The following is a 14,511-nucleotide window of genomic DNA, read 5'->3' on the forward strand; positions in this document are numbered from 1 at the left end:
AGATATGCATGTTCCTACTTTGCATTTATGAACTTTTAAAGTTTTAATCAGTTAATCAACTAATCATGCCAGCTCTAAAGTAACTACTTTTCATTTCTAATCGGCTCACCTGTAGTTTTGCTGCTCTGGTCTGGTTTTGAGGGAACTTCTTTTGCAGGACTTCCTTCTTTCTCCTGCAGCACCTCCGACACCAGAGCCATCAACTTCTCCAACCTCACCAGCTCCTTCTGCATTTCAATCTTTTGCTAAAAGAAGCAACATCTTATAATTACAAATGATTCACACGCTTAAATAACACACAGGGAAGGGGATAAGAGGAAAAGGAAGGGACACATGCTGGCTGCACATTTGGTGTCTTGCTTTGACATATGAAAAACAATAACAACTGTCAATCAGTGAGGACGACACCAACACTCAGGCTGTTAGTCACTGTTGGAAAGGAATGGATGCTTTTTTAGCACTAAGTGTAGAGAATATATGGCAGAGTAAAGAGAGAGAGAGAGACAGTGATTATATAAAACTTAGGGTGATCAAAGAGCAAAAGAGAGAGGAAGTGACAACAGCTTTTTCAACTGGTGCTGGTTTGGAGAAACAGAGTCTATTGTTGAAAAATGCATAATACTAATACTTTAAACTTCATCCTTAAAGCTGAGCGCACACGTGCATTGATTATGTCTACAGGCACACAAACACGCAGCACAATAACACCAAACCTCTGTGGAGGCTCAGATGTGTGTGTAATCCTGGGCCCTTTCTAAACCCCAGGGTGTGAAACTTAAAACTCCAAGTCAAAGACAGTCGACAGATTAAAGTGAGAGCGCTGGAAGATGGATGAGGTAGAAAACAAGAATCATCTCCTAGGCGGCATTTCCTCTAACGTAAATGAAATGCAATTTAGAAAGCTGCTGAGGGGGACATTTTTTACTGAGAGAGGTAGTCTGTCATCCAGGAGCTGACAGTTTGGTTTGGGGAAAGTGTAGGAGCTGCCCTCTATGGGGCATAACGTGACGGTGCATCACTGGGATCACAATGCCACCAGGTAATTCTGCACAAGCTAGACAGTTAAAAACTCTGTTAGTAGTAATGCAAAATCATTGGCTGTTCATACACTACATTTGATGCTTTCACAGAGTGTATTTATACAGCAGGATACTATAAATAGAAAAAAAGTAGTTGAGAGTATAATCATATTTACCTGTGTGACAAGGACTTCGCTTGAAAATTGTGATGATTCCATGGAAACATGCATGTCATTTACTGGGACTTCGCCTGCAAAGAAGAAATAATCAAATTGCGTTGTGTTAGAACGTTTGAGAAAAAGTATTTTCCCTCCGACATCACACAAATTTTTATGTGTGGGTGGGAAACAACAGAGCAAGCTGTGGCAGAACAAGGTTTCCGCACCCTCTTAAACATCAAATTTAAGAACTTTTCAAGGAGTATCCAGGACATGAATCAAGGTTAATTACTATTACAACGCTGAAAATATTTATAATGGGAACTAGCAGGCTTTACAGAAGCTTACAGGGCTTGAATGTGAAAACACTGAATTGTGCTGTTTTAGTTAGGGCTGGGTATCAGTTCTCAATATTTTTTAAGGTTTCAACAAAATAACTCAGTACCAAGTAGTGCCAAAACTTCTCCAGTCAAACAATACCTGCATTTGATCCCTTTTGTACCTAGCCTGAAAAAGTATAAATATACTATTTGTACGGTTTTGCACGCAGCCAACCACTGCAAGCGATTTAATGTGACATGTGATTGGCCCACTGCCACAGCAGCTACTGCCCGTACAGTCTGTGGTGAGGTCAAGCTGAGCTGGCAGTTCAACGTGCTGAGGTGCCACCAAAATGTTTGAAAGTACAGCTACATAAGATTAATTAAAGACATTTTAATACTAGTTAAGGCCCTACTTTTAAATTAATTCAATGCCTTTATGACTTGTTAAGTATCTGCAGAAACCCTTTTAGTGATGTCAAACAACATAAAAATAACTTCATTGCACAAAATATACAAAATTGAAGCAGTTTGAATGATACATGTCTTTTTTTTCATGTCAGAAAAAGAGGTTTGATATAGTTGTGTATACCTTCAGCTACACCAGTGCACGTAGGCATCCTGTTACTAACAGAGGAGAAGACTTCATGTTTTTCTTTATCTCAGCAGGCTGCAAACCTAAAAACTACAAATTATTTTGGTTACTGAGAATCAACTTACATTCCTCTGGCGTGCCAAACAAGTCCACAGACGCTTGGCTGGAGTTAACACAGTCTGGACTGGGGCACGGAGGTGGACGGCTCAACTGTTCTTCTCCAGCCGCAGTATCACCCTCACATCTATTAGCTTCACTGCGGTCTCCTTGATCCTTTGTCACGGCAGCGGGAGGAGCTGATATTCCGAAAATTTCTGTCAAAGGCGGCAATCCATCTTCACTGCAGTCTGACTCGGATGAAGACTCGATCCTCCTTGTCCTCTTTCTGGGCATGCTCTTGATGGGGGATTGGGCGCTGAGCTCTTCGCTATCACTACCGTACGACTTTATTTCGTGGACAGTTTGTAGAACTGGTGCTTCAAGGCCATCAGGAGTTAAAGACTCTGTGTTTAAAACATTTTTAGAGGTGTTGACTAAATGTTTTCCACTATCTCTAATCTCCGTCTCTTTGCCAGCATCCCTTGCAGTACAACTGAGTGGACTCTGTGTGATCTGAGAACACTTTGAGGGTTCATTTAGCTCCTCGTGCTCAACGGCTACGAAGCAGAGCCCAGAATCTACTACTTGAGGCACAACAGAGAGATGAGGACTTTCTATGTCACGCTTTGTCACTACATTAGGAGTGAGGGTGCTGCGGACACTATTCCGGGAGGCGCAGTTAGCACTGTTGTCAGGGACCGAGGCTTCTACTACTTGATCGTGTTTCTCAGCAACTGGTTTTCCTGTCAGAGCGGGTGATGTGGAGGGGGAGATCAAGTCACTGCAAGATGAGTTTTCATCGTCTTTTGATGAGTCTTGGTTGCTGACTTCAGATGCTTTCGTATTCATCTGATTTTTTGCAGATTCAACATTTTCTGCTTCTGCACCCTGCGCGTTCTCTTGGTCCAAACTGCGGCTCCTTTTCACATTTGGACCACCAAGATGGAAAGATTTCCTTTTTGTGGCTTTGAAGCTCCTGAGCAGATGCTCAGTGTCCATTTCACTGTCGTTCTTATCCTCCTCATTTTCTGTTTCAGCACACTTTGTCTCCTGAGGGAAGGTTTCCAACTGAGTACTGTTTGAGACCCGATTTGTTGGGTTGTCGCCTTCAGGTGTTGGACCAACCACCATCGCTTCAGTTGGACTTGTAGAGCTAGGGACGAGGGGGACATAACAAGCAGCGCCAACTTCAGATAAAATTTCAGCATTTGGCACTTCAGCAATCGACTCTACATTTTTTTCTGTTGGTTTCAAAAAAGATGCTCTTACGCCAGACTCAATATTTTCTATTCCACCCAAGTCTTGATCATAAACACATCCGTTTCTTTCAGCCTCCTTTGTTATGTTTCCATTCTTAGGTGATGCCATATGATCTAATGTTCCACATTTAGCTTCCTCTGATTGCTTTTCAGAAGTATTGGCCTTCAAGTTTGCCTTTTTGGGACCTCCCTGGACTTCCTCAGTGAAGAGTTGAAGCCTTCGACTTCTCCTTGTTCTCCTTGTGACGGGGATCTCTTGGTCCTCGCTGCTGGGGTAGTTCTCAATATGAACTTGAACTTCTTCAGACCTTGGTCTAGTCTTAGGACTTGTTTTTCCGTTCTGAACTCCAACCAGAACAAGGGGTTTTGGCACTCTGGCAGGCTTGCCTTTTTCTAACTTTGTGTTTTTACCTCTCCTCTTGTCTGTTTTCTTTTGCTCAGTAGTTTCTGTGGTTGTTTTAGCTTGCTCTTGCAAATCACTGTCAACCTGCTGCAGACTGTTTCTCATTATTTTCTTTGCATTTCTGTCTGGTTGCTGTTGCTCGATAACATGCACAGGAGAGGGATCCTCACCTTTGCCATTATTTTTGTCACTTTCTGGCAATTTGTTCAACTCTTCCCCATGTTTCTCTCTATCATTTTCCTCTATTTGTTCTGCTTCTTTAAAAAATTCACTGCTGGTTTCATTTACTTCTTCTATTATTTGTTGCTCTGCCTCAACATCACTTTCACTTTTATCTGCAGAGCTTGTATTCTGGATAACATCAGCACGAGTACAAGTGTCCTTCTTTTTTCTGGTGGAGACCGCTTGTGTTTCTTTAGTTGCTGATGGCCCGACAAAAACATTAAGTGGAGGAGAAAAAGCCCTGGTCCCTTTTCGTTCTCGTCTGTAGACGGCCCCAAATACCTGATCTTCAAGGGCTTTTGCACGATCCACTCTCGACAGATTCATGTCAGTGTTGTGTTGCTTGATATCTATTGTTGAGGTCGAAGAGCTGCTGTCAGAGTCATCAGCGTCTTCGTTGGGTTGCTCTACTTCAAGACTTCCCTCAGGTGGAACCTTCATGAGCCACTCAGCAACTTTCTGTAAACTTTTCTTTTGTTTCTCCCCGAGAATCTCGGGCTCAGAATCATTTTTTCGCTTCTTCCTTGAGGACTTTCTTACAGGCTGATGCTCAGTCTTGTCTGGAATTAATGACAGATGGAGGGAGACTTTGTCCAATTTGAGGAGTCCCATTTCATCTTTTGTTTTATGTGTCCATGTCATGTTGTCCACAGCTTCGAACATCTCTGTTTCGACTGGTTCCATATTATCTGCAGAACTGTGCATTTTCTTGTCAGAAGTTGGTGGGGCTTCCCCGAGGCCACTGTCCAGGCCTTCATTTTCTGTTGCCAAAGGATTTGTGTCTTCAAGTCCCATCAATCTTGCAAATCCATTCTGGGCTAAAAAAATAAATAAGGAATGAGAAAATGAAAAATTATTAACATTTAGGAAGGCAACACACTTTTGAAATTATAAATTATTCAACTATCTTTAAAATAATAGCAAATGTGCCAATAAATTTGAGGTGCACCACCATACAAGCCCTCCAGATTTTACCTGCTATAGTCGAGGAGTGAGACCTTGGAAGATCATCGATGTCGACATTTTCCACATTGTCATGGTCTGTGCCAGGTGTATCTCCAAGTGTCATATTATGACAACGCTTAGAAGCTTCAGCATCTGTGACTCTGGGTGGAGGAAAACACGAGTGAGAATACAAGCTGAGCTTGTATTGTAAATATATTAGCTTTTATTTATTTCAAATGACAGACAAATTAAATGTTCAAAACTATTACCCTGATTCTTCTTTTTGATGGGACATTCCAGTGAAGTCTGAAAAAATAAAAGAAATATTATTAGATAATATAACACAGGTTCATTTTACAAAGTCATGTTAAGAATTCTGTCATGTGGTCTTACAGTTTGTGCCGGTGTCATGTTCATATGCCTGTATCATGTCCTGCAATCCTGCTACAAGCCTCTGAAAACCAGGACTCTCCTGCAGGCTCCTGTACAAGTAAATAAAAATCCACACATGTTGTAACAATGAGTAGTTAGTTAAAAGTAATGAATGTTACACACTGTCATCTTATTGGCTTCTGTCTAACCTTTTGGTTATCTTGGTTTTACACACTGGGCAGCTAGCCTTGTTTTGTTTCGTGTTGTCCAAAAGTTTCATCATACAAAATCTGTTGAGAAATAAAAAGAGATATAATATTTGTGAGTCCAAGTAAAAAATATGATAATATCAGCTTCTTTATAAAAAATAAAATATAATCAAATGTTACTTACTTGCAAAACTGATGGTCACACTTAGTAGATACGGGTGCAGTCATTAACTCCAAGCTATAGGTGAAAAAAAGTCAGTAAAGAATATGAAAGTGCAAAATGGGAAACTCAATCTTTTAATTATCTTTTAAAAAATCCAGTACAACTTGCTTGTTTGACTTTTTGGTCAGCAGGACACTCACCATATTGGACACTGCAGAGTCTCCCAAAGGAGTGAAATCCCCTTTTTGACATCACTGGCTGTTGGGGTTTCCATGGTGTTTTTTAACGCTAGAAATGAAAAAACAGAGCGCACTCAGAGGCTTCGAATGACTCATTGCTCTCAGGGCTAACTCCAATGTGACTGGCATCCGGAGTGGGTTACCAGGGTTTACAGACCTGAACTTAAAGGTTGTTTTTGTTAAAATTATAATAATCTAAAGCATGACACTTAAATGTCCAACTGTGGACTGCTCAGTCTAGCTTTGTCTGAGTAAAACAAACTGATCCCAGCAGCAGTGGAGTTCAGACAATTATGTGAACTTTGGTCATGTTATATTTACTGTACATATAGACTGTATTGTTATCCCGGTGGCCAGCTATGATAAGTTATCTAAAAAATTACTAAGGCAACTAAAGTATGTAGGGCGGCGTACAACACAAATAGTAATAACTTCATTAAATCCTTCTTGCTGTGCTGTGTATTTATTATGTGTCCTAGGTTCAGGGAAACAAGTGACCTGCGACAACGACGAGTCTCATAATATCAATAACATTATTTATCAATAAAAACGTCTATTAGGGATCTTATTATCTGTGGATGATGTTGTAACATTAGCTGTGTTTACTGAGAACAATGCTGTGGCAAATGAGTGGAAAAGCAGCATAAGGTTACACAACGCAAACGTGATGAAGCACAATATTCCCACGGAAATAAACAAAATTCACTCAGTGGAAATATTCAGCAACGAAATAAAAGCTGTTCAGTGTTCATACACGGTGTAAAAACATTACATTAGCACTTCACGTTAGCTAAACACTGAAGTGGCTAACTGCTATGATTTGTTTTGGGGGGTTAACGTTACACAATTTAGCACTCCAGACTTTCTGACTTCTGAGATTAAGACAATCGACAAAAACACTTCGACAGACCAATATGCGACTCAGACAGTGGACGTCAGTTTTCGAAATGTCACTGGCTAATTGTTAAATAATAAATATTTCTACATGTACCTTGTTTTTTTTACAGTTTGGAGTCAGCAAGACCGGAATCATCAGCTTCAGTTTTCCCGCAACTATCGTCTTCTTCTGGTTTTGTTAAACGGCGGTTTGCTGCTCAAATAACAGCGCCCCCAGTGGACCGGAGCGTAAACTACACACTGCACAGTGGCGTCTGCACTCAGACGACTACGCTTTCAGAGTCACAAATACTTTATTGATCCACGGCAAAGAACATGTAAAAGTTTGAAGTATGAAAAATACACCCTTTTTATTTTTTGTACAAAACTTTTATATTTTCGTTGAGGGAAATTGCACGTTACAGTTGTTCTTATTTATAAGCATAGAGATGTTACAAGAAAAATAACAAGTATGTTAAAATAAAAACATGTGCATTATACTACTGTATCTAACAAAATATACATAGAAGAGATGATAAAATAAGATATATAGGATATATGTACAAATATTTGCATCATACTACAAAACAGCGTCTTTTTAATACATTCTCTCTGGGGGGTTTTTGGGAGGGGGTGTATTTTGTTTCTTGTTGTTTTCGTGAATGTAACAAGTTTAAGTGGTTATTCAAGAAGATAGAGATAAACAATGAAGTAAATCAGCAAAGGGGGTTGGGGGTGGAGACAAGATTTTTTTAAAGACTGAAAAAACCACAGTCCTGCTGTGGTTTGTCAGTCAGTTGTCTCCATTTTCAGAGGCATCAGTGAAAATATTAATAAATAGCCATTAGAAAATAAATGATGTTTCACAGGAAAAAAGATTTAGTACTCGATGGATTCAGTGACTTTGGTGTAGCTTTAATTGTCCTCATAAACACCTAAAACAAAAATTCTGTTAAAAAATGTGTGAAATTATCTGGACAATGAACAATTAAATTTAAATGGTATTCTTACTCATTAGTAGCATAACAAAAAATCTAACAGCACCACCTTTCTGTTATCAATATATCTGAATATATTTTCCTCAATTTTAAACTACCTGCAAGATAACATTAATATGTGTATTAATATAAACTGTGTACACGACGGTTTTTCTTAAGTGGTGTTTCCTCGTGACTTTTTCCACACTTTTAATCTGACGTCACGTCCGCCGTAAACAACAATAAGGAAGTAGGAAGAGAAGTCCCGAGCTGCAAAATGCAATAGTCACGTTAAATATATTAGAAGTGATTTATAATTTTTCGACGCGCTCAAGTTTGGATTATTATGCGATAGTTTTCGTTCTCGACAAGCGACAGTGAGTCCATCTTTTGTTTGTATCTTACACCACTGATAAATGTTACAAACTAGCTGCGAAGCTAATGTCAGCTAGCCAGCTGTCTTGCAGTTTAGCCAAACAGCTACCTAGCTAGCAAGCTGTGGTGCTTAACCATTACCTCCAAACTTTGGAAACATTTTGGCTATTTCCAGAACGATTTTATTTATTTATATGTTCTCTTGCAGGTAGCGATGGAGGGCTCCAAGTCGTCGAGCACGACCATGCAGGTGAGCTTCGTGTGTCAGCGGTGCTGTCAGCCGCTCAAACTGGACACATCCTTCAATGTGCTCGACCGGGTCACAATCCACGAACTTATTGGTATGTACACCGACAACAATAAATCATAGGTGCTTTGAAATGTACGAAACTGATGCAGTGTACTGGCGTTAAAAGTGTCTATTATTATTATTATTATTATTATTATTATTGTTATTATGTGTCCCCCTGTCCTCCTCAGCTCCGTTGGTCACCGTGACTCCCAGTAAACAGGCTGACAGCACTGACGGGGAGACAGCACCAGAGGTAGATACATTAGATATATACATAGATACATAGATACCTGACTGATGAGATTTTAAAAAAAAATGTGTCAGGGAAACTGTTATTTCTGACTTGGCATAATTACATGACAGACATCAGGACACCTCCAATAGAAACTACAATCTATATGTGAAAAGTATGTATAATTAAGTGTTATAACCTGATAATATGGTTAATTTAGATAGTAAGCAAAATCATATGTAAATAAAATTCTATGTTCAGTAAATCAGCATAAAATTTTTAGTATGTACGTCACCTTTTATATGGTAAACTGGAACAATGGGATAATATCACTAACTTTTTGGTTTTTGTTAAAAAAAAAATCTGATCTGCAAGACTTTTAAGACAAAAGAAATTTATTATTTGAATTCAGTGTGAAAATATTTTGAATGTTGGAGTCTCAGAATTACATTTTCCTTGCAGGAGAACTTTGTAGAAAACAAGCAAGATGGAGTGTCAAGGAAATACATCCCTCCTGCACGGTGAGCACTCAAGTCCTTTGATGCAGGAAATAAACTCTGATAACAGTTTACATCTGTTGATTATCTCTGAGTTGCTGTTATTCCTGTACCTGAAATGCCTCCAATACTGCCTAAACTGCTGGACTGCTGCAGTCTACACTGCAGGTTGTGCAGACCACCCACTGGCTACTGCTGTTGTAGAGCAGGGAAGAATTGATTTTTGCTGAATAGTGTTGTGTGAACCATTAGAAAAATGTCAGAAATCTGACTATTTCTGTGGCATTAATTCTCCGCATGTATTTTTTCATGTTTTACAAAGGGCTTTACCTGAGATACCATACAACAGCGATAGCAATAATTTCACATCTATACACGGTTAGTAGCATATACTTTTTGTAACGCAGTGGTATTGCATTGGTACTTGATAACAGCCGATTCGCAAGTTCAGGAATTAGGATCAGCATCAGGAAGCAAAAGCGGTGTCAGAAATTCTCTCATTATCTCTCAGTTCATATGTTCTCTTGTCATGTAAGGTATAAATGGCCGCGCAAATGCAGCATCACCTACAAACTGACTGAACTGTTTAATCTCGCCGTGCAGGATGATGTCCACAGAGAGCGCCAACAGCTTCACGCTGATCGGAGAAGCATCGGATGGTGGCACCATGGAAAATCTTAGTCGTAGGTTAAAGGTAACGTCTACTTTCACACAGCTGAAAATGTAAATTCTGCTATGTGAGTTTACTCCGATCATATTAATCTAGCAAGAATAGCAGATAAATAGATTGTCTCTGATCCTGTCCCACCCAGGTGACCAGTGACTTGTTTGACATCATGTCGGGCCAGACAGACGTGGACCACCCGCTGTGTGAGGAATGTACTGACACCCTGCTGGACCACCTGGACACGCAGCTCAACATCACAGAGAACGAATGCCAGAATTACAAGTGAGCTGCTGCACAACATTAAAAAACCCCTGATTCCAAATGTCTGCCTATGAGCAGTATGTGTGTGTGTAATAACATCCTGTATGTGAACGTGTTTTCAGGCAGTGTCTGGAGCTGCTGTCACACCTGCAGGTGGAGGAAGAGGAGACTCTGCTCGCAGAGCTGCATCAGCTGAAGGAGGAGGAGGAGGCTCTGGTCCAGGAGCTGGAGGCTGTGGAGGAGCAGAGGGCAGCTGTGGCTCAGGACCTGACTCAGAGCAGGACCCACTCTCAGCAGCTGGACACAGAGGAGCTACAGTGAGTAACACAAGCATGGTGAAAACAGGTGACAGCGCTATGTGCTAAATGACACAACAGCTGACAGCTCAGTCTCTTTTCTCCGTTTTGTGCCAAAAGGTACCAGAAGGAGTACAGCGAGTTTAAACGACAGCAGCTGGAGCTGGATGACGAGCTGAAGAGCGTTGACAACCAGATGCGTTACTGCCAGATTCAGCTCGACCGCCTGAAAAAGACCAATGTCTTTAATGCCACATTTCACATCTGGTACACACACACACACACACACACATAAAGGTTGTCTATGCCAAGAATAAATTTTTTTTTTTTTCTGTTGACCAATTATCCATGACTAAGCAAATTTTATACAGAGGCCTCCAGCACACAAAACAAATCAATTCCTATTGACTGAGAATCTTTTCTTGTCTAGGCACAGCGGCCAGTTCGGTACCATCAACAACTTCCGTCTGGGTCGACTTCCCAGCGTCCCGGTGGAGTGGAATGAGATCAACGCAGCCTGGGGGCAGACGGTGCTGCTGCTGCACGCCCTCGCCAACAAAATGGGGCTGCGCTTCCAGAGGTACTCACTGTTTGTTTTTAGTTTACCTCACAGTAGAGTGTTGCAGGAATGAGTCCTATTGACCCGAAATGAGTTAGCATTTTAGCAAAGTCAGTGGCTTTTGGTTGGATTCCTGAAATAAGGTTTGTGGTTAACACAAGTATAAGAGACTTTTTTACATTTTATTCTACAATAAAAATACATCCACTCTTGAATTTTAAAGCTTTTACATGTCTTTCAAAAATGCCGTTGCAAACAACTCTTGCCTCGAATTTCTACATAGTTCAGCAGCTAGGCTTCTCACTGCTTCTAGCAACGACAAAGTTATTGTTTTTATTACAATAAGTAGCTAAATGTGGCTAAATATTGCAGAATGCCGTCATGACAAACACTGCTGTTACAGCCTTATTTTGGTTTAGGCAATGAAGACATGCGACCGTAATGTAGTTTGTTTATTATATATACATAGGCTTTCTACTTCTGCAGATTGCATTTATGCTTATAATATGCCAAAATGATAAAAGTGGTGTTTATTTGTAAAGATTTTCTTGCTGTAGTAAACATGTAAGTATCACAGAAGTTTGTTAGCAACAGAGCGTATTTTCTGCAATAATCCAATGGAAAAATCCCATTGAGTTACTGCAGAGGAAACCAGGAAGACGCTTACTAACTTCTGGGTCAGCGTACACAAAACGTCATCCCTGCAGCATTCTATCAAGATTTATTAAAAATATTCTGCAAGTCAGCTCAAACAACACTTCTCTTTTCAGGTATCGCCTTGTCCCTTATGGAAACCACTCCTACTTAGAGTCACTAACAGACAAGTCCAAGGTAATACATACATAATTTACAAGCCCAGCTCTCCCATCATTATTTAAACACTCCTCCAGGCTCCAATCCTGCCATTTCTCTCTGCCTGTGTCTGTCCAGGAGCTTCCTCTGTACTGCTCAGGGGGCCTCAGGTTCTTCTGGGACAATAAATTCGACCATGCCATGGTGGCCTTTCTGGACTGTGTCCAGCAGTTCAAAGAGGAGGTGGAAAAAGGAGACACTGGCTTCTGTCTTCCATACAGGTCAGATACTTGCACACCAGCACAATGTACACATTGGTCTCTGTGCTCATTAACTAAGGCATCACTGCATCCATTTAAGATGAAGCTGTAAATATTCATGAAATGTGAAAGCAAATTGTAAACCATTACCTCCATTTATACTACAGGGTCTGGAGAATTGTCTGCTTTGATTATGCTGTTGAGGCAAATAAGAGACATTTGGGAAAGCTTTAGCTATATAACTGTTTCAATATTTAAAGCACGGCCTCCAGTAGAACAATCATCCAAACACGTAGTTGTGTACTAACTAACCTTATAAAGTTCACAGTCACCTCCAACAGAAAAACTTCCTTAGTCCACCAAAGAAAACCACATCAAACCACCAAATTATTTCTGTAACAGGCATGGTTATTACCAATAATGGAAAACTTTTTCAGATATTTTGCTCAAGCAAAGTTACTAAAATACTCCATTACAAGAAAGGTATGTTAAAATCATCAAGAAAATGAACTCAAAATATCAAAAGAAAACTTAACTTTCAAGTATTTTGAATAGGTCTGTTTTCTTTTTGAATCCCAATTATTTTCTCCATTAAAATATTGATGATGATTAAACAAGGTAAAAAGAAATGCTATCACATTTACCCAGACTCCAATGTGGCACCTTCACAAGGTTCGTCCAGCCGACAGTACGAACCTACAAACTATTGAAAATATTTCAAATTATTCAAATAAATAGAAGAAAAAGCAACAAATCATTACATGTTTTAAACCCTGAATCATTAATTATTTTTGCATAAAAATGACTAAATGATTGTTAACTTTCCCTCAGTCTACTTATTGATTAATCGACTAAATATTTCAGATGCACTTGTATTAGTGTTGGGTAGTTTAATTTATAACAAAAAATAAGATCTTATAAGCTCCTTGTATGTTTTGTATTCAAAAGTCTTAATTTGTAAAATAACTAAAGCTGTCAGATCAATGTAGTGAAGTAGTATACAATATTTCCCTCTCAAATGTGGTAAAATAGAAGATTAAAGTGGTATGAAAAGAAAAACTTCAGTACAAGTACCTCAAATTTGTATTCAAGTACAGCAGTTGTGTAAATGTTTAGTTACATTACACCACGTGTGATCAGTTAGAGGTATTGGTGTAGAATTGTTTGGCATGTACACTAAAGTGCTCTCTATGTTGATGCCATGTCATACTATTGACACCAGTACATACACCAGACCTTACATGATGTTTTCTGTGTCAGGATGGATGTGGAGAAGGGAAAGATCGAGGACACGGGCGGCAGCGGTGGCTCCTACTCCATCAAAACCCAATTCAACTCTGAGGAGCAGTGGACCAAGGCGCTCAAGTTTATGCTCACCAACCTGAAGTGGGGACTGGCCTGGGTCACCTCACAGTTCTACAACAGATAAAGGACAATACCTTGTGATATTGCGTAGTCACATGCCCCTCTAATGAATGGATTTCGTGTGAATCTTATTACTTGGCCAAAGGAAAAGAAATGGTTATGTGTGCACCATTTTGCAAGTCTCTCCAGCACAAAAGAGTAATGTTCAAGCTTGTCAGTCCAAATTGTGTTTTTACATGTTACAAAGAGGGGATAATTTGATCTATTTTGCTGAAAAGTGGAGTCGTTAAGTGAGGGCCCACTCTGGAAGCTTTTAAGACGGGCACAGGTTGTAGACACGTCCCTCAAAGCAAGCAGGAGGAGATAACTACATGTGCGACGTTTTGTTCCTTTTTATCGTCTGCTTCGCTAATTAATATCTGGCTTTTTTTTCTGAAGAGCTGACGTTGTATTAAGACAACCTCCCGCCTCCTCAGACTAGAATGTAATTTAAAAGAAATCACCAAATTTACTGCTAACCACTTTATCAAGTTCAAGGTATCCTTGCTCTCCTGTTGCACTGCACACCTTTGAAATCACTGTGTAACTTTCTCCACAGCGAGAAAAAATGTCCCAATTATATAAGCTGTTAGAGTGTGATGTGATAATTATGGTCAAGGATTTTTAATAGATTAACACTGTTTAGTATTCAACAAGAGTCAGTATTTCATAAACTCTAATGCAGTTTTCCAGTTACATTTGTACATTGCAAGTAAACTGTTGTATTTAGAGGTACACTGATAATAGCTCCATTGTGTTCATACTCTGCACATCACATTCATTTGACTGCTTTAGATATAATGGATACTTTTAACAGTGGGATATCAGTTAATAAAACATTTCATGCTGTGAAAAAATGTCTGGTGTGGAGAGTTTCTTACAAATTAGATCTAAGTGCATTGCTGTAATTGCAAACATTGAGACATTCTGCGTACGCTACGTTTTTTTGTTTTTGTTAGTTTGTATTTATAAAAAAGAGAAGGGGGCCCTTAGCAGCTGTTTTTATAGCTGTTTTTATAA

At 39.7% G+C, this 14,511-nt stretch overlaps 2 protein-coding genes across 3 annotated transcripts in view; one reads left to right on the top strand and one right to left on the bottom strand.

Annotated features, from left to right (window-relative positions):
- Positions 1 to 7,078, bottom strand: part of LOC121959191 (uncharacterized) — a 32,100-nt gene extending 25,022 nt beyond the window's left edge. Inside the window, exons 1-10 of one of the 2 annotated variants that reach the window (XM_088070267.1) lie at positions 6,995 to 7,078; positions 5,965 to 6,052; positions 5,786 to 5,839; positions 5,602 to 5,682; positions 5,414 to 5,502; positions 5,290 to 5,326; positions 5,051 to 5,181; positions 2,218 to 4,893; positions 1,196 to 1,269; positions 110 to 245 (exon numbers count right to left, since the gene is read on the bottom strand). In XM_088070267.1, coding sequence (XP_087926393.1) covers positions 110 to 245; positions 1,196 to 1,269; positions 2,218 to 4,893; positions 5,051 to 5,181; positions 5,290 to 5,326; positions 5,414 to 5,502; positions 5,602 to 5,682; positions 5,786 to 5,839; positions 5,965 to 6,038 — 3,352 coding nt within the window. In that variant the 5' untranslated portion in view covers positions 6,039 to 6,052; positions 6,995 to 7,078. The remainder of the gene's footprint in view (positions 1 to 109; positions 246 to 1,195; positions 1,270 to 2,217; positions 4,894 to 5,050; positions 5,182 to 5,289; positions 5,327 to 5,413; positions 5,503 to 5,601; positions 5,683 to 5,785; positions 5,840 to 5,964; positions 6,053 to 6,994) is intronic. The other variant, XM_088070266.1, reaches the window with a different exon arrangement.
- A 996-nt stretch (positions 7,079 to 8,074) lies between these two features.
- becn1 (beclin 1, autophagy related) lies at positions 8,075 to 14,348 on the top strand. Its single transcript, XM_042508359.2, has 12 exons — positions 8,075 to 8,233; positions 8,440 to 8,572; positions 8,712 to 8,776; positions 9,218 to 9,276; positions 9,856 to 9,946; positions 10,065 to 10,201; positions 10,303 to 10,497; positions 10,597 to 10,743; positions 10,907 to 11,056; positions 11,806 to 11,866; positions 11,966 to 12,108; positions 13,348 to 14,348. Exons 2-12 carry the CDS (start codon positions 8,446 to 8,448, stop codon positions 13,514 to 13,516), a joined length of 1,344 nt encoding a protein of 447 aa, XP_042364293.1. The 5' UTR covers positions 8,075 to 8,233; positions 8,440 to 8,445; the 3' UTR covers positions 13,517 to 14,348.
- The last annotated feature ends 163 nt before the right edge of the window (positions 14,349 to 14,511 follow it).

Source organism: Plectropomus leopardus, chromosome 19 (genome assembly GCF_026936395.1).
Source record: "Plectropomus leopardus strain MGB_pleo_1.0 chromosome 19, ASM2693639v1, whole genome shotgun sequence".
Classification (NCBI taxonomy): Eukaryota; Metazoa; Chordata; class Actinopteri; order Perciformes; family Serranidae; genus Plectropomus; species Plectropomus leopardus.